This window comes from Helicoverpa zea, chromosome 1 (genome assembly GCF_022581195.2).
Source record: "Helicoverpa zea isolate HzStark_Cry1AcR chromosome 1, ilHelZeax1.1, whole genome shotgun sequence".
Classification (NCBI taxonomy): domain Eukaryota; kingdom Metazoa; phylum Arthropoda; class Insecta; order Lepidoptera; family Noctuidae; genus Helicoverpa; species Helicoverpa zea.
Genome location: NC_061452.1, coordinates 13781529 through 13801450, shown reverse-complemented (window position 1 = coordinate 13801450; position 19922 = coordinate 13781529). Strand labels below are relative to the sequence as shown.

At 36.6% G+C, this 19922-nt stretch overlaps 1 protein-coding gene across 2 annotated transcripts in view; it reads right to left on the bottom strand.

Annotated features, from left to right (window-relative positions):
* Nucleotides 1-19095, bottom strand: part of LOC124629427 (neuroglian) — a 43234-nt gene extending 24139 nt beyond the window's left edge. For both annotated transcript variants that reach the window (XR_006984570.1, XM_047170338.1), the window contains exons 1-6: nucleotides 18962-19095; nucleotides 18491-18583; nucleotides 15854-15980; nucleotides 9554-10168; nucleotides 8103-8293; nucleotides 2477-2752 (exon numbers count right to left, since the gene is read on the bottom strand). Coding sequence is in view for 1 of the 2 variants with exons in the window: in XM_047170338.1 (XP_047026294.1) it covers nucleotides 2477-2752; nucleotides 8103-8293; nucleotides 9554-10168; nucleotides 15854-15980; nucleotides 18491-18548 (1267 nt within the window). In the remaining variant the exon portion in view is untranslated. The remainder of the gene's footprint in view (nucleotides 1-2476; nucleotides 2753-8102; nucleotides 8294-9553; nucleotides 10169-15853; nucleotides 15981-18490; nucleotides 18584-18961) is intronic.
* Nucleotides 19096-19922: the final 827 nt, after the last annotated feature.

The following is a 19922-nucleotide window of genomic DNA, read 5'->3' as shown; positions in this document are numbered from 1 at the left end:
TGATTAGCACGAAATATTAGGTTTCAAGTAATCTGTCCGTAGGCGCTTTGACAAGGAACACTTAATAGTCTCATCAAAATTCATCTTAACAAGGCCTCATTAGAAGTTATAATGTACTTATAATGAGAAGACACAAACTAAGATAACAAAAGAGAATGTATTCATACTTGTAACTTGCCGAAATACACCTCAACATTATGAGGTGTCAGGTATCCATATTCTGTTTGACATAAAGTTACTTTAGTGTACTGAAAAATGTTACTACTCTTTGGATGAATATTTGAATGATATGTCTCTGTGAATTGTATTTATTGTTGTTTATTTTGTTTTCTGATGATTTAATTACTATTTTTGTTTGTCAATTTAATGTTAAGTTTTTTTTCTCTCTACTACATTTGTACGTCTTAATGACAAAATATAGCGTTCTAATTATACATAAGTAAGATCTTTATTTTGTCAATACCTATGTTTTACAAATAAAAATATTCTATTCTACTTATTTGTGATTTATGTATCTGTTAATTTATTTTGCAAGAATTCTGGTAATAAATTAAAGCCCGACTCTTATAAATGAGCGTGCGACCATGACACAACGTCATACGTTCAGATATGTAATTAAGAAATTTGTTATAAGACCAAGATCATTCCTATCTGTTTCAGAGTAATGAAAATGGCCTTTGTGGTATTAAATGTTTCCGGGTTTTGTAAGAATTGTGAGAGAAGTAAAATTCAAGTGCCAAAATGTGAAGTTATTTCATGAAGACTTCACTTTAATGATTTCCTCCTAATCAATAAAAACAACATTAACAAAAGTTCAATGTACTGTCTCTACCTATAAAATGCATCCAAACTATCAGACTAGGAACCCCAAAAGGGAGAGTAGCAGACCCAACATTGCAAATGGAAATCGATTAAGTTCTCCCCTACGCAAACCGCTTGTATAGCAAATCGATAACGATTCCGATGTATTTATAGCTGTCTCTATACAAATGTTACTAGGATGAACCCTCCCATCTGAAGCAACAAAATAAACTACACAACAATTGTGAAACATTTCCAAGAAAGAATATCTTCTACAACTTCGCAAACTATGGCCATTATTATGAAAAACTTTCAGACTCTCCTATTCATGCTTGTATTAATATGTTCTGTAATTCAATAGAAGCAGGACTGCGAACTACGGTAGGGTGTACACCTAGATCGATAAATATAATTTCAATGGCCATATCGATCCCTCCCACATTATACATCGCAGACCAACTGTGACGTTTCAAGAGCAACTTTTTTTCTCCACACAATAAAGATTTATTCCCAGTATTTATGAGTTCATCTAGGAGTGACTGGGGCGAATGCCAAGTGGCACACATATTTCAAGAAAATCACGACTATATTTTTTGCCACATAAGGCTTATTTTGGGTTGCATGGACAAGTTTATATGCTTACATTAGGGTCATAATTAAGTATGAGTGACAGTTTATGGTGGCTGTAGCTTTGTCGTTTCCTTATAAAAATTAGTGAACAGAACTTGTTAGGAAGGAAGCGGATCGCTATAAAATTGTGCTGTTTATCGAACTTGTTTGTTCGAGTTGTGTGAACTAGTAGAGCAGTCGAAAACTGCAGAATGTTATTTGTAAATTAAGTTGGCGACACAAACAACATGCGTGGAACTACCAAGTTTAACAATTACTGAATGAGTTAAGTTTCCACAGGTCGATGTTATAACTACGTAACTGAAGTGACCTAGTTCAAATAGAAAATTATATTCGACTCATTACAATAAATGACGTAATTTTTAAGATTAGTCATGGATAACTTATACTTTTCGTAAGTGCTAGTACTTATAAATGATTTAACCGTTATAAAAGCGAATATTTTTCAGAAAACTTGCACACTAAAACGTTTCACACCTCAGCTTTAAAACAAAGAACATTAAAACAACGCTTGAGCTGAGCAAAGAAACAAAAATGTAGGACGGCCCGGCGCCATCGCTACCGACGGAACGCCGACACAGGAAGAACTCGCATACATTTTACAAACATTTCGCATTTCTACTAGTTATAGTGGAACACTGAATATGTAGGCAATAGGATATGTGAGACAGTTACAATAACGAGTTACATTAGCTTTCAATGCGTGACGCATTCTAGTGTATCGATTGATAAGACCAGTTTTTGTAGCACGCATGTCCAGTGCGGGTAACCTTCCTTTTATCTAGACTCGTGAGGATTAAGGCTACCGAGTGTAAGCTGGTTGCGTTGCTAGTTGGAACTATGGTAAATAGAATATTACTATTCTCTGTTCGTGTGTACTGCTTGTAGCTCTCACTGCAGGGCTTTATATGGTTTTATTCCATGTTACTATCGAAGTGAAAACTGACGATGTTCGACAAAGTCTGCTACATTAGAAATCTCTACTTTTTAGGTAGTCCTGTAAAACACATTTTATAAGGCAATAAATTAAAATCTAGGTACTCACATTGAACATTAATGTAGACATCCTTGTACACATATCCAATGGAACTGGTAGCGTTACAACCATAGTTTCCGGTATCCTTCTTCACCAAATTTGTGATGATGATGCTGTTGGAGTTCACTTGTCTCCTCGGGTTGGGCTCAGCTTGTTCTATAGGTTTGCCGTTGTGGATCCACGTGATCTTGGGCACGGGAGTACCACCAGCCTCGCACTTGATCTCAGCAGTCTCGCCTTCAGCCAAGTTTTGGAATTCCGGCTCAACCGTGAAGAATGGTGCGGCTAGGGAACAAAATATTGTATTAGAACTGTTAAATAATGTTTTATCTTAAATTATAGAAATAAAAAAAGAAATGTTCCACTTTCTCGTGTTATGGTTTTATAAATTTAAGTTTAAATATTAACATTACTTAACACTAACATTACTTTTCAGTACCTTTAAAAATAATATAAACTATGTGCTACCGAATAACACCTACAAACAAGGCTCAACGTTTGGGAGGAGTAGAATTAGCATAACTGAATTAATGTCGCTTTGAACACTTCGGATCCTCTACGATACCAAAGTTTTCTCGTGTATCTAACGTCAGGTTAATTCACTTTTGATAAAGTACAGTGGGAATTAAACACACATTAATCACTCAAGTTAGGTAACGTGGCTTCGTCATATTTTACTTAAATTGACTTCATAAAATCTTCGAATCTTGGGTGGTTGCCATAAATTGCTCATTTCTCATAAAACCAGGTCAAGCTTAACGTGATTGTATCTGTGGACTTCTCCCATATTATGTTTTATTGTATACTGTTTGCTATAGAATGGAGAATAGGTGATGTCACAGCCAAGTATGTCCCTTTAGATATTTATTCTGAATGGTATGCTGGCATTTATTTAAACCCTAGCACTGAATAAAACTTATGTCATTTCATCTCCTTGATTCTATTGAATCAATTATAAACCTGAGTACTGTGAGCAGTCATAGGGAATTTCCAAGACTTGATAACTCTGTGTTAACAGTCTTCAAGACGCTCAAGACATACAGAATACAGTACAAAATCCTTTTTTACACCGCCATTGTGTCCCCTACCGAAAATGGAGACAAATAAACAAATGTATATGGCGCTGACTTATTCTACATTCTCAGTGAAGTGTTTTCTTCAATTTTGTATTGTGTATTGTATTTTAAAAGACGGTAAATCTCGAACGACGCTAGTACAACAATAGCTGGCGGCGATTACGGCAGACTGCATGCAAGTGCTCGCAATCTAGACGAATTGTTGACGAAACAAAATGGAGAGCTACAGGCCCGAGGCTTTTCATATGCTTTCCTTGGAGTAGGCATGACTTTGTTGTTCGTAAGTGTGTCTTATTTTGTGCAATCATGAGTAAATTGTACGTCTTTGAATACGTTAGAGATCTTACTTCTAGATGTTGGCTTGGGCAGTCTACATATTGGAAGAATAAATATAAAACCACCAAATAGGTACTAAATAATTTTTTACGGCGAATAAGCGTCAAGTTATATAGTCCGACAGTTAAATCAGGAATTCCGGTAGACTAGCACCGCGCTGGCACGCTCCAGGAAATTATGATCGTCCTACAAGTTGGTGTGATTTCGGATATTACAGTTTTATCCGATAAACTTTTTCAATAAGGGGTCACCAGCTATGAAGCTATAGCGTTTCTCGTCATCGACATTAGCTTACAGTTACAGTTACAGCCTTTTTATCGTCCCACTGCTGGGCACAGGCCTCCTCTCTCACGGAGAAGGATTGAGCATTAATCACCACGCTTGCTCAATGCGGGTTGGTGATTTCAGACTATATAGTCCAGGTTTTCCTTAAGATGTTTTCCTTCACCTTTTTATCAGCCATTGGTGTCTAAGATATACTTAGAAAGTACATACAAACTTAGAAAAGTTGCATTGGTACTTGCCTGACCTGGATTCGAACCCGCGCCCTCATACTCGAGAGGTTGGTTCTTTGCCCACTAGGCCACCACGACTTTTTTGACATTAGCTTGGAAGTTACTTTATTGGCGATTTGATTGATAACAACTACTTCACCTAGAATCTAGATTAGTTATTTACTAGGTTTCCCTCAGTACAGCTAAGAGGTTTTGAAAGCGTTGTTATTATTTTATGTTTTGCAAACCTGTTTCAAGGACCTTCAGAACCATGGGAGAAAGCACTGGATATCATAGAATTGGTTGCATTTTGTTTTTTTACCAACTATAAATTACTCTTCTGAAATCGTAGCATCAATCAAGTGATATCAAATTTTCAAAGCGTACTATTATAAGGCGGCCTCTAGCAAGGCAATAAAAAGGGCCGGACGTCCAGCACTGCGGGAACCGGGTTACCGAGTTATTTGCGTGCATGACAGCTGCTTACGTCATCATGCGTGTTGACTTGTTGACGTTAGGCATTATCACTCATGATCTGATAGGACTGCTCAATTTATTGACCGACAACTACTCAAACTGGGTGAAAAGCTTTGAAGACAGTTATGAGAAACTTGAAAAATGTCGCATTGAGGTGAAAATTCAGGCATAAATCAATTTTACTATCTCAAAGTTGGATTTACAAAAGCAAAAGTGAGTATCTCATTTCGAATTCCAAATAGATTTAAAGAAGTGCTGACTCAGCCACTTTCGTCGGAAAAACCGAAGGGTAAAGATTGCCTGTGGGTACGGACGGGAATTTATCACCCTCTCGGAAATTCATCCTCACCGGTCTCTGAACGTGATGTAAGAAACGATTGAGGGATTATCTGGGAGATGAGCGGACACCTGTTACCTACTAATAACTGAATACGGCTATTACTCTATTATGAAGCTGTAGTAACTCCCCTATTCCTCCCCTTTGTTTTACTGAACGATGAAAGATCCCATTTATAATTCAAATAACTTTATAGTGATGTGGAAATGACAAGGTTGTCGACAGGCTTCCCGTCTGATTCCTTGACACGAGGAAGGAAGCGAAAGGTCACAAGTCACATCACAATACACTCGGTTGCCAGCGTTTTGTTGTCAAGCTCGCGTAGACATTATATTTTAATAGCTCTCTGAAGGAACGTTATGGGAGGTATTAAAATACTTCGGTTAATATCATATGTGTGCCATATGCTTTCTCGTATATTAGGCGGTGATGTCACTGGACAAATATTAGGAATTATGTCAAATGAGGTTGACATGTGTATGAAGGTTTGATATGACATGAAACAATAAAATTTTGGGCTCGTCTATTATTTAACCAGAAGACTATAAGTGTCTGAGTTTACGATGCAAGAATATAATGTAAACACAGACGTTTGAATATCATGATGAAAAATACATAAAAGGGAAAGATAGCTCTTTGAAGTGAGGGTTTCTAATCCAAACTAATATTATAAATGCGAAAGTAACTCTGTCTGTCTGTCTGTCTGTCTTTCTGTCTGTCTGTCTGTCTTTTCTTCACGCCTAAACTACTGAACCGATTTGTGTGAAATTTGGTACAGACATAGTTTGAAACTTGAGAAAGGACATAGGATAGTTTTTATTACAAAAAATAAAAATAAAAAATAAAATTTATTACGGACATACAGTGCCATCTATTGGTCAAATGTCGAGCTGTTCCTATGCTCCGTAGATAGATGGCGTTAATCGCGTAATGGTGTCATTACACACAAATCTGCCGGAAGTCACTATTCCACGCGAACGAAGTCGCGGGCAAAAGCTAGTATAATAATAAATAGCAACGTCCAAAGCATGTGTGTGAATGTCACATCACATTGAATCAGAGCTTTGAATAATCAAATGCAAGAATGGAAAAAGTCAACCTATGTCTCGTATCTTTTTTATCAAAGGATACATTTTATTATTTTGAAGTATTTTCTCAGGAAAAGACAACGTCCATTATCGATATTGATTTTGATATTTTCACGAATCGCTCTAAAGCTAGAAACTAAATCCATTTATCATTTCTAGAATCTCTAAGCCTTGGGAATTATTGCAACTATGTTAAGACTTTTACTAGAGAAAGTGGGACTGGACGGAATGAAGGTAAATGTAACTACAACGATTTAATTTGAATTTTATGTCTCAATAAATTGTTCGTGGCCAGTAAATCATTTTTTTTTAGGAAAATTGAGAAATTGACTTCGAATTTTCTATGAAATACTAAACAGTCAATTTTAATAAATTAATTCCTCAACGCCTGTAATTACATTTGCATAATTCGTCACGAAGTCTCCAAAGCGGTTTTAATGTCATCTATTTAAGTCGAACCATAAACAATAACATAATAATGAGGGTTTTTGAAATTTTTTCTGCCACCGGGTGGCGCCACGTATGCGTCTGGTCCAAACAGCTGTCAAATAGTATGGAATTGTAGGTGCCGAACTTATTGTTTATTGAAATTCTGTTATATTGGAAGTGTTATTGATTTTATTATGGACTACGGTCAGAATAAGGTTTCCGAACTAAAAATTGAGCTAAGAGAGAGGGTGCAAAAGTCACTGGTACTAAGGAAAAGCTTGTTGAAAAATTTTTTAACACAATATGATTTAGTTTTTTTTATTTACTCAACCGCAATAGTAAAACAATAATGCAGTGCTTTAATTATAAAATAAAAAAAACACTAAAATCGTTCACTATTCATAGTAAAGATAAGCACTTTGACAGTTATCTGGACCTGACGACTCGGTGCTGCCACCTGGTGGACGCCATTTTACGAAACCCTCATTACGAACGCAGCCAAACTTTATAGTGGAGGGAAGCGGAAATGACGCTGTCACAATTATTAGCATCATTATGGCGGGCCCTTGCAGTTATGTTTACAATTAGCATTGAGGAAATGGCGTGGTCTGTTTGTAGGGACGCCTTTATTTGGCACGCCGTCTTTATTCTTTGTTGGACGGCGACGGAATAATTAGGAGCCTGCGACACCATTTTTAAAAGACGTGTTGTGATCCCCGGTGCTGTTTTCCTACTTCGAGGGGTGAATCTTAAACGGGGAGACAATTTCCTCGCCTCGACTTTAAAAATAAAGAATAGTTGTCTACGATTTGATGAGCATAGACGATGTAGAACATAGCTTTTACGGCGGAAAATGTATAAACACACATAAATAAGTTTTATAGCTATTCATGCACCTATTCAGAGCCATAAAAGTTATTAATACGTATGCATCACTTTCACGGCTGCCTGCGGTTTATTTGTCTGAAATTATGTGTTCATTACAGAGCAAAATTTCCATAATGATGTACTAAACTGTACCTAAATTACAATGCTCACATCGCTAACTAAGTAACTATGGAAATATTATCCGAGTCCTTTCTCTCATGATAGAGAGAGTTCCAACTTTACATTTCCTATTATAAAAATAAAAGAAAATCATTGAAGTTTCTCCTTAACGTGCCCTTTTAGCAATCAAAAGCTACTGTTATTAAGCCTACTTCATCAGTCTAGCCTTTGCCCAACGATGTTGGGGTATGCTTCCTGTCTAACCAGAAGCAACCCTGAACCAGTGTTTTACACGAAGCGACTGCCTATCTGACGTCCACAACCCAGTTACCCGGACAACCCAATACCCCTTGGTAAGACTGGATGTCAGACTGATCTGTTATTAAGGCAACTTAATTCATATAAACTCACCTTCAATATTCAACAGGATGGAGTACGACTGAGCAGTTCCAACACCGTTGCTGACCTCACAGGTGTACGTGCCCTGGTCTTCATACGTCGGGTACCTGATGACTAGCGTCTTCCCGTAGTTGTCTTGAGTAATCCCTTGGGAAGAGAGGATGCTGCGGCCGTTCTTCTTCCAGACGATTTGCGGTAATGGCCTGTTGGGTATTGCTTTTATTATAAGTGTGTATTGATAAGATGTCAGGTCGAAAATAATAGAAGAACCAACCCTAACGGCAAAATTTTCCCTTGTCTTGATTATATACTTTATTGCTCGGAGACCGTCGAGTGGGAGTGAAAAGTAAAGCTAGCTATCAATGGAGTTAAATTAGATACTTTAATCATTAGCATTCTGTCAATATAAGTAATTGGAAGACGTTCCTGCAAAGTTATTTCGTCCGAAAATACCCCAGCAAAGGGTCATTGTCTCGCAATCCTAAATTAGACAATATTCTAAAAATAGCTACAATAATTTATTAACCTACAGCACATAGGTCGGCCGATAAACTAGCGGTGAATTAGCTTGTATGTAACCCGATAGCAGAGAGAAAAGCCCACTCGCCGCCACTCATGCACGCGTGGGGCGCAATAGGTCAGTACCTGTAGCGAACTCGATAGGGTTGCCAGAGGAAAAATGTCAACAGCATAATAGGCCTCTTTGTACTACAAAGGCTGTATGTGTTTCTTTGTAAAGTTAGGGTGTCAAGGTAACATGAGCAGCGCCTAATTGAAGGATTGTTATTCATACGTTTGATGAATTCAATGTCAATGAAACAATAAAGGTGCTGCGACAATTAGGTGAAAATTCTCGAAAAATGAAAAAAAAATCACATTTATTCCTAGGTATTTCTCTTAATGGGTGTTAGGCAACCCTGACTAGACTGTCGCAAGCGCAGAATCAACGCGTCTAACCTAAAATCTCGGATTACACGTGTAGAATGCTAAACTACTACTTGTTTGAGCATGAATGGCTAATAATAAATGACTGCATTTATGTGTCATCGTTTAACTAGTTTTATTGTTAAATACGAATATTGAAAGTGATATCTATATGAACTAGTTTAAGTCAGGTCAGGTCACCCCTTTTAGTGCTACCATGCAACTACATAGAATTTACAATGAATTCTCAGAACTAAGGGCAACGAACTGAACGCTTATTATGTGCCGATCGATAATCCAATGTTACTAAATGACCACCATCTATTTATAGCTTAAACAAACGATGCATAAAGTTTGCACATCAGGTATAACACCTATCATTATGTGTGCGAAATCCGCAATAATGCGTTACCCCGCAGCTTGCGTGTCTACGGCCTCCGAACGACATAATTATCGATTAGCTACCTCGCAGACACAACACGATAAGCCCTAGCTTGTCTTTCCTTCTATTGTAAATAAAAATAATGTAAGATACTCACGTTCCACCGTAAATACAGTACAGTTCCACCCTCTTGCCTTTTAGCGCCTTCTCAACTTTCCTCGTAGTGTACTGACGCACCGGCTCATGTCTGTTCAAGGTAGGAGCGATACCAGTCTGAGTCACCTCCAAATATATCTTGTTGCCAAACTTGTACTCATTCCTGAAGATCGAATTAGCTGTGCAAATGTATGCGAAGTCCACACTCGCGTCGTGGCGAGTCACGTTCGAGAACCAAAGGTTTCCCTCAGGGTCTAGTGTCATGCGTGAGTTGTTGATAGTTTTGAGTTGTCCCTGATCGCCTTGCAACATCCAGTACACTTTGGGTTTGGGATGACCGTCTGGTGGTTCGCAGGTGAGTTTGAAAGGTTTGCCTTCCTCGGCTCGGACGACTTGTTGGCTGTCTGTTTCCTTGAAGGAGTTGAGTTCAGCTCGGCGGACGAACACGCTGTTGGAGGCGGCAGTTCCCCACTCGTTGTAGGCGAAGCACTGGTACTGGCCGAGGTCCTCGTCCCGTGGCTGGCCGACCACGAGGGTACCACGTCCGGATTGTTGAGAGATACGGTTGTCGTAACTCGTGTATTCGAACGGTTTGCCGTTCTTAATCCATCTGTACCTGTTGGGACAAAAGTGTTTGTGTTAATATCTTGCACGTCTCAGCCAATCAAAGAATTGATTTTGTATTTGACTAATGAAATGGGAATTAGGTAATAATGGGAAATGTTTCTAGTCTACCGTTGGATTATATTATTGTGCATATTATTCAAGTAGGTATAGTGGTCAAGGAAGAGTTAACAAAGAAACCACCAAAACCAAAATAATAGGTACATAATTAAAACAAAACAATTGTTATTATCACCATTGCTTTTATGCAACCATTATTATTATGCGGTTTTCATGTCTTTAGGGAAATTATAAAAATATCGGTATGTAAGCCACTACGTATCAATAGAAATAAACAATACCTATTAATCAAAACCCCTATTTGCCTATTACTACTTATTGTGAGTTTCCTCATAAATATTCACAAGTATTATACAAAATTCACTGAGAAGTAAACCCAAGAGGACAGTCTAAGACTACGCATACGCGATAAAATAAAAAAAATAAAACCGGCAAAGTTCTCCCTTAAGGTTAGAACTATTCAAAGCTTTCTAGCATAAACGCGAGGCGAGACGCAAAGGAGGGCTAAATATTTCAAAGGCTTAGAGTACATCTTTATGATTCACGCTACACTCCGTTAATTTTATAGCAGTAATTACATTTCAAATTATTTCACAATAATTCCGCGGTTTTCCTGCCACAATTTAAATTTATTAAAACTGTATGAATAAGGATATTAATTATATCAAGCCTTTTTAATAATAACAAAACAATAAATCATTCACTTTAAGCTTTGTTGCGGTATATTGTTTACTCGCCTCATTTATTTTTTACATGATAGTTACAAAACCACACAATTTTATTTCTAATAGTTGTTTTCAGCGGTTTTCTACTATTTTCCTAGAGGGCATAACTTTTCAACTTTGTCAGTTTAATCTAATTCCAATAAACTCGTGACAGAAATACAAGAGACCCACTTTCCTAATAAGTTAGGACGCAGAGATCACAAAAAAAAGCCTGTAGATTCCTAAGCTCCCGTAAAGATATTCAGATCTTACAGACTAGGCAGGTCATCGACCCGTCTTGTTTGCAAGTAATAAAAGGGAACCTACGTACAGTAGTTAACCCACTTCTAGTATAAAACACATTAGCTTGGCGAGGCATAACACATCAAGTGGTCTGAAAACTCAGCTAATCTTGGATGGCTTTATCATGTAAACTACACAATAGTGACGTCACTAGAAATTGTACATTCATGTAGGATTGAAGATAGTCAGTAAGGAAACAGCATTAAGACATTCTTCGTTTAAAACTTGCATGCCCATAGAGAGAGGGGAATTGTCGATGATACCAGGGGAGTTCCCGAATCAAAGCTACTGGTTACTGAATTTTGTGAAGAACTACATAATAGACTGGATGTATTGTAAGGAACTGGTATTCATGTAAACATGTCATTAGTAATGTTTTTTGCAGAGCTAGAATACATGAATGAATGTGGTTTTAGCGTAACACTGGTTTCTCACATTATGTAAGGGCCGAAACCAGTAAGGGAAACAATAATAAGTATCGCAAATTATTTATATGCTATTTCCGAGTGCAGCAAGAGAATAAGACCCACAGGATTCCAAAAAGCTAACGCTTCTGAAAAACCTTCGCGACTTTCGTAATCTCGCCCGGGCCATGACTGTTCGACTCAAAAGTTCTAGGGCAATGAGATCAACAGCAACTTTACGAATACAGAATAACAGGTTTTTAACCGTCATTTTATTATTTTTAGCAAATAAACACGCGTTATTCATACATGACATAATATTTCCGAGTGTATCGACGCCTCTTGCCTCGAGATGACTGCATTCGAACCAAGGCTGACTCACGCCATACATTATTCATGGTCCCACATTTATTTACTACTAATTTATAATTTATCTATTACTTCTATGAATGGGCTTCGCTGATTGTTTGTTAGTTGTTTATTAATTTAATATTAAATGGTTTTAATTATAATATTGTGTGCTAACTGGTCCGTTAACAAAGGATATTATCGGCACTATACAAGCTTTTTTATAGACAGCCATTTGCTAATTATAACTACTGTTTGTTTGACATGCAATTGTTGATAGAACATCTAGGTTATTGAAATCATTACTCATAATACCTAACTGGAAAAAGTCCCACCATTTATTGCGTTTACATCATTTCTGTATTGCAATACTATATCAATGTAAAAGAGTACTAAGCTTCTCTCACAGTAAAGTACCTTCTGGGCTTTTATATTTAAAAAAAATGATAGTAACAAGTCAAGAAACTTTTGAGGTCAAGTGACTTCACGTGTAAGTTAATTTAATTGATATGAACACTATAATCATTATATTTGAAACCGTTATCTGCCTCAGGTCATGCAGCCTACACATATATAAAAGTGACTCTTGATAATTTGATATAAAATGTGGCTTGGGCTTGGGAGTACAAGGTAAGTACAAGAGTACGAGTGTATATCGTAAATAGAAATGCTGGGTCATGTCATCATCAGCGTAATGTCGTATCGTAGCAGTAAAAAACTACAATTGATTCAGAAGTTTCGTAGATCGTCAACAATAGATGATGTTGTAATATGAATTGAACTATTTTCAATTTTGAATTGCCCTGTATTGTTAACGGAATGGAAGTCAAAAAGAGACCAATAGGTTTTAGAAGTCCTTCTTTAGAAGACGAGTTCTGTGATTTGATGATTAGGAAAGTTCTTGACTAATTTGTATATATTCTTAGTTAGTATTCTTCACATTTTCTAAGCAGTAAGTGATACGATGCAGTCACCCCCTAGAAAGCTTAGTTACAACTTAGTCGCTAATAGGGCGCAAGTAACGCGTTGAAGACAAGGAAGTGATTTAAGCCCTGCTGAGCATTTAAAAGGATTTCGCGTCTACTGTCTCATTTGCATACGCCGTGCGAAGAATTATTAATTAGTTTTACTTTCATTCGCCATCAATATTTAACGAGATCTGAAGGAAACCTGGAATAGTATAAAAACGGTTACACTGTGTCATAAAAATAGTGTATACGTAACTAAGTCCCTGCCAAGAAAATCATACTCATTAGAGGTCCTCAAGTTTCAGATACTAATGAAGATCACAAAGGCCAAAGGCTAAATAGTTTTGCTATGAAGTGATGACCATAACGGTATGATAAATCCAACTATTAATGCAAACGTGAGTCAATTTGTTTGTCACTCAATCACGGTGCAGCGGATGAGGTTGAAACACACAGGAACTTACGTCACGGTAAGGATATGCACTAGATATCTCGAATGGAACTGTAGTTCCCCTGGGAAATCTAGGGTAGTAGGTACTTGTCGAGTCCTACAAGCGATCCCCTACTATCCCTTCGGTTTCGCGATCTCTTAACACCTACGAAGCATCTTTGCAATATCGACAGAGCGATAGCAAAAAGATAGGTTTTTTATTATGTTTCCCCAATTTTGCAAACTTTCCTACTTGCCGCTTGCATTTTATTTATTTAGGAAAGGAACCCTATTTGTTTTGCTCGCGAGCCGTGAAGCCTGGAGGGTAAAGTTCATAATGAAAATGTCAATATATTTCACTCATGCAGAAACTACTGCTGTGGGGGGATTTATACGCATAAGGCTTTTAATATGAGTGTAGTTGGACCTGCAAGAGCCTGCCTCTAAATAGAGCTGTCGAAGTGTTTGACAGAAAAAAACATTGTATACAAAAACTTCAAGGAATGTTGTTTCCTAAAACACTGGCCGTGTTTTAGTCTCTAAACTACACGTTCTACATTGCAATAGAACCGACGCCGGTCGTGGTAACAATCCACATCCCACGTTGTGAGGAATCAAACGTACATTTAAGTACACGTGCACTCTGGAGCCTACACGTGTTTACAACGTATTTGGATGACACTTAAAGAACCCATGACTTCTGTATGTTCGTATTATCTGATACAGGATTTCAAGGAGTGAGAATACTATTAGACCTTAGATTCCAGACACGTGCGAAGCCGGTACCATAAGGTTGGCCGCAAATAAGGTTTATTTTTAGTTATTCCGGAGCACAATGTCCGCTGTACCATATTCGACAAGGACCCTACCTTTGTCAGGATCAGAATAGAGCGTTTCCTAACTGATCAAGAACGGACTAAGCGTGACTACAGAACAGTATGAAATGAATACCTCATACATAAAATTCCTTACAACATTTATACGTCATTTTAGCTCTATTTACAAACAGAATAAAAACGTAAATTATGACACGGTAAACAGAATGCCGTTTTTTGTTTGCATGTCCACTTCCATCTAGGAATTAATAAAAATGTTAAATGCCGGCAGCCATCTTTCATTCATAACGTGATATATTATGTATGCCTCACATGTATGATGGTTTGAAACACTTGCTAATACGTATTTTCGGGATGAATAAAAAAGTCATATGGCGCTATTTGGATGTGAACTTCTGGAGAAGTGATGTCATTATTTGTAAAGAGGTCCATTTCAGCATTTACGTGGATCTTTCCCATTTTTTTTTATTTTTGTGTTGTGGATTTTATATTTTCCTAATTTATTATTTTATTCTCCTGCAGTGCAGGTGACAGAAATAACAAAATCTACGGAAAAGTAGCTTAGTAAATATCGAAAAAAAAATTAAATTGTAACTTGTCATCTCACGAACTTCAATTAACTTTTTACAATTCTGGTGCTAATAAGACACTTCATGTTGCCACAGAAATGTGTGGAGATTTCTCGATAATTAACAGTGACAAATAAATTAATGACTGAATTCCTCTTACTGCAAAAATAAATAATATTTTCAGTGTTGGTGTGTCACCGATGTGTACTGGCCATCTGCAATAATCTTTTATGACTGGCGCCACTGTGGCAGTGCAGAAAAGATTATATTTAAACTGATGTGTTTCTTGATTGTAATGAACTTCTGTGACTTGTAAGAATAACAGTCAAGGAATTAAAAGACCAGTAATTAATTTCATCAGATGCTTGACGATACAAGTTTTTAAGTGAATCTGAATAAGTTTATACGATATGTTATTATAGTAGTATGTGCATTGTTATGCATGTTCTTTACGAAAAAGATCGACGATTGATAATACAGGGTCGCGAAAATTAATATGAAAGTAAGTTAACGAAAATAACCTTGTTGTGAAAGGTTATTTATGAAACAATTTTGTTTGAGTATAGATAGAAAACTGAGGCAAATAAAGAATACCTCAGAATAACTAGTAAAAGAAAGTGGTAGCCTAGTGGGTAAAGGACCAACCTCTCAAGTATGAGGGCGCGGGTTCGATCCCAGGTCAGGCAAGTACCAATGCAACTTTTCTAAGTTTGTATGTACTTTCTAAGTATATCTTAGACACCATTGACTGTGTTTCGGATGGCACGTTAAACTGTAGGTCCCGGCTGTCATTGAACATCCTTGGCAGTCGTTACGGGTAGTCAGAAGCCAGTAAGTCTGACACCAGTCTAACCAAGGGGTATCGGGTTGCCCGGGTAACTGGGTTGAGGAGGTCAGATAGGCAGTCGCTTCTTGTAAAGCACTGGTACTCAGCTGAATCCAGTTAGACTGGAAGCCGACCCCAACAGGATTGGGAAAAGGCTCGGAGGACGAACTAGTAAAAGAAACAGCTATCAGATAGCACAAGTTTAAAGTAGTAAAACAAGGTGACGTACTTAGGAGCCGGTTCGCCTTCGGCCTCGCACTCTATGATGAACGGCTTGTCCACCTCGCCGGGCTGCGCCACTTGGAACAGAATTTCCTCTTGCGTCGGCTGCTTGACTATCTTCGGCGGTGACGTCACTGGACACAGAATGCAATGGTTATGACGTATTCTATTACCAAACTAAGGTTACGCGCCCACGTCAGACTTTTTGTAGGTCAAAAGATTGGACCGATTTTGTAGGATGTTTTTACTAGGATTTTCTAACCGACTTTTTGTAGGGCGTGTGCGTTGCACTATTGCTAACACTGTGTTAAATTTTTCTCCTACAAAAAATCTGTCGCCGATTTATTTATCGGATGTGGGCGGGCAACCTAAGGGCTCAAGTTTACTGACAACATAAACATCAGTTTTCTTTAAAAAAATGTTTACTATAAATTTTCACATTCGATTTTATAATAAAAAAAATTGTTTTATAAAAAAAATACGCTTATGTTGTCGCCGAAAGTTATTTTGATTAATTAGAAGCTAGATCGTAGTTTAAATGATGTTTTAGAATTATATTTTGCCACCATAATATTAATTTTGATTTCTTTTACTTATTATTGTTGTATGTTATTATCAAAAAATACATGAATAACGAAAGTTATTGTCTTTCATATATTTTTTTTTTTAAATAAAACTTGAATAACTCAGTTAATTGCAAATGTCAAGGTTCTTACATAGCATTGGGTTAGGTCAGTATTTTAGCACCAATTGACTCCTACTGCTCAGTTTATATGATGTCATACTTTTTAAAAATATATGTTACAAGGCTCATTTTCACCAAACTACCAATAAGAGCCTTTGTTTTTAACTACGGGCCACATAGATCAAATATTCATATTCATATTATTTATTTGCATTCCACAATGTATAAAGTAGGTGTTACAATTAGGCTTAGAGCTAGTTACAATTGTGGACCCTGTAGGGCACAGCAAAATAAAATAAAATAAATAGTTCTATGTGCAAAAAATTAATTTAAAAATAATGTAGTCTAAAAGAGTATCTATTCATTTTAAGAATCTATTGGTCAATTGTTGAGAGAGAAGGCATGCAGGTTGCATTATGATCTAGTTGGCAATGGTCTCTCCTACAATCGGAGCCCTGTGCATGCCAATCTTTAATAGTGGCCCTGCACTCCAACTGCCAATACTGATGTGGATAGTAAGACAAACATACAAACAGAAAAATTATGCTAATACTGCCTTTTGCATACAATAACAAGTATTCTTTGTGTTGTTCTTATATCTGTATAGATAGATGTAGACTCAACACTGCTAAGGTGACTCAAACCATTTTGGTGAATTTAAAATTCAGAAATGTAAGATGCAATACTGAATATTCTACTTGGAAATATTAAGAATGAATTTTTATCATAATTTAGAGTTTACGTTGAGACTAGACAACCTGAATCACATTTTAGATTGATACACTGGTGTTTCTATATTAGGGTGAAGAAAAAAAAATAAGTGTGGCCTATGCTAAAAAACTAATTGTTTGCCATGAAAATAAATTATACAATTTATTGAGTCCTTCTTTCCTGTGAGTATGCAAATAAAATTCAGAAACGTTATAACTTAAAAAGTTTTTTTTCCTATCAAACCTAAGATAAATGAAAATATACAGACAAAAAGAAAGCCACTTTTGTATTTTCTTTAGTTAAGTTTACTTCAGTGACAACAATAAAATGATGTCCTCCAAGCAAATTATCGGCTATGTTGGCTGTTCTCATGTAAGGAGATTAGCCAACTGTGCAGGACATATTATAATGCACAAGCTTTTGCACATAACATAACAACAATAAAATATGGAAACAAAAACAATCAATAAAAATGGTTGAATGTAAGTAATTTACTCATTTCAATAACATTAATCATTCATAAACCAGCTTCTTCAATAATACTCTTTTCAATAACAATTCCTGTGAGAATCTCATTCATTATGAGAATGTACCGAGGCAGGTAGCCACACGGAGCTAAATTCAATCTATGACATCAAAATCTTGATCACGGTGTGAGCAAGGACAAAACAATGTTGTCAATTACAAATCTGGCGGACTACTAAATTAAGATATGATACCTATGACTAATGGATGCCTTTTATGTCATCGAAGAGTTTAGAGGCCTTGATGAATTCATCACGTTTTAATTGTGATTTTATGCAATTGCAAATTAATTGACAATAACATTTGAGTGTCACCCATCAATCAATTATTTTGTTCTATAGGTTGAGATTTCATTCATGGCTTTTCATAAACATTCAGGAGGAAATGAGTTGATACACATATTGAATGAAACTAAACAATGAAATATCTGCATTTTACAATGTGAATGTTCTCGTTTTAAAAAAAAGTTGGTGCAATATGTAATGTAGTTTTCTATTCAGTATATTTTAATACATTGTTATTGTTGAATGCAAGCAGGAAGACAATAATTACGACACTTACCAGAGAGAGTTGTACACATACACAGTCTCTTTACTTAATTATTTCTCTAGGAGTAATAAAATTGAGAAAATGCTGAATGAAATTAGGCCAGGAAAAATGTAAATCTAACTTAGGACACCAAACAAGTTATTAAACTTAAATAAAAATGTAAATAATACTCACATAACGCCGCCGAACATGATAGTAACGCGATGAAATAAAGTGTGTTTGTTGTACCCATTGTCACAGGTCTCCTACTTCGTAGTACTCGTGTATCTAACAAGAAATAGAATAAACCACTTTAAAACATATTTAAACACATTTCTCCGGCACACATGTTAACCGCACTCGATGACCTAATCCGAATAAAGCTTGGACCACAATGACAACACCCACTAAAAATAGCAACAACAAAATACACTAAATTGTCGACCTCTTCTGACACAAAAACTTGTTACGGAAAGTTAAAAAGTACCGCAATTCCCTTAGCCCTTATATTTACACGGTTTCACAACAGGGTAACGCCAGAAAACCCGCACAAACTCACTATTTGTTGCCTTACACGGTAAATCAATAATTGCATTCCGTTAATGCTAACTTGATGTATCCTAACACAGATTAAGTTTAAGTATTTTAACTAGTGAAAATTATTACCTAGATGCCTGTTTTTATAATAATATCATCGCGAAAACCAACTGAAATAATAAAATTACGGATTTAAAGGCGGGGCCTCTGAGATTCACTGTCGTTCGTTCGTTCAGCAATTGACGGTTCAATGACTGGCTTGGCATAGACAAGCTTGTCCAATGCCGTTTCAATTGCTAGCTCTTTTCCACTTGAACTTACATCGAATATCTTTCTCTTTTCTAGTAATCATAGACAATGGAAGTTTCTATATACGTTTAGAAACAATAGTTTCAAGAACTTGTTTTTTTGACCAAGAAGTTGCTAACAGTTTTGAATTTGAAATTGAAGTGGTTACTGTATTTATGGTCGTCGGAATAAAATCATAACAGTATTTTCAATAAACACCCACTTATTTAAACGAAGTTCATCAAAGTCTGTAAATGTTCTCAGAAACCTTTTTGGAATTTGAAATAACAAGTTAGTAACCGTTATTCTAGGAGCGCTTAGACACTATCGGATTTTTTAGATGCGAGAAATGAGTACGTACAACACATTCCATGCGTCGAAAAATCAGTTTGGGCACGAATCCGGATGCCATCGATCGTTTGAAACAGTAGTTTACAGGTGGCGTCAGCGTTGTCGCTCTTAAAAATCCAGCGGAATATTCGCTATATAGTGTGAAAGAAGTGTAAACTGAATAGCTTGTAGTTGTAGTGTATATGTCACCGGAAAATAACAAGAATAAGTACATTTCAAATGCCGTTTATTATTTTCCGAGAGTTGATCTACTACCTAGAAAATTGATCAACTTACGAGTCTTGTTATTTTCCGGTGACATATACATAGGTTCACCTACTCTGTGGGTTCACAGGTTCACAGCTCCAAATTATATTGCTCTAAGGCGCGAATTTTGAATGAGGAACTTTTACTTCTTTTCTAAAATGACCCTTTCAAAGAGAATAAAATACTTTACAGACGTTTTGAATGA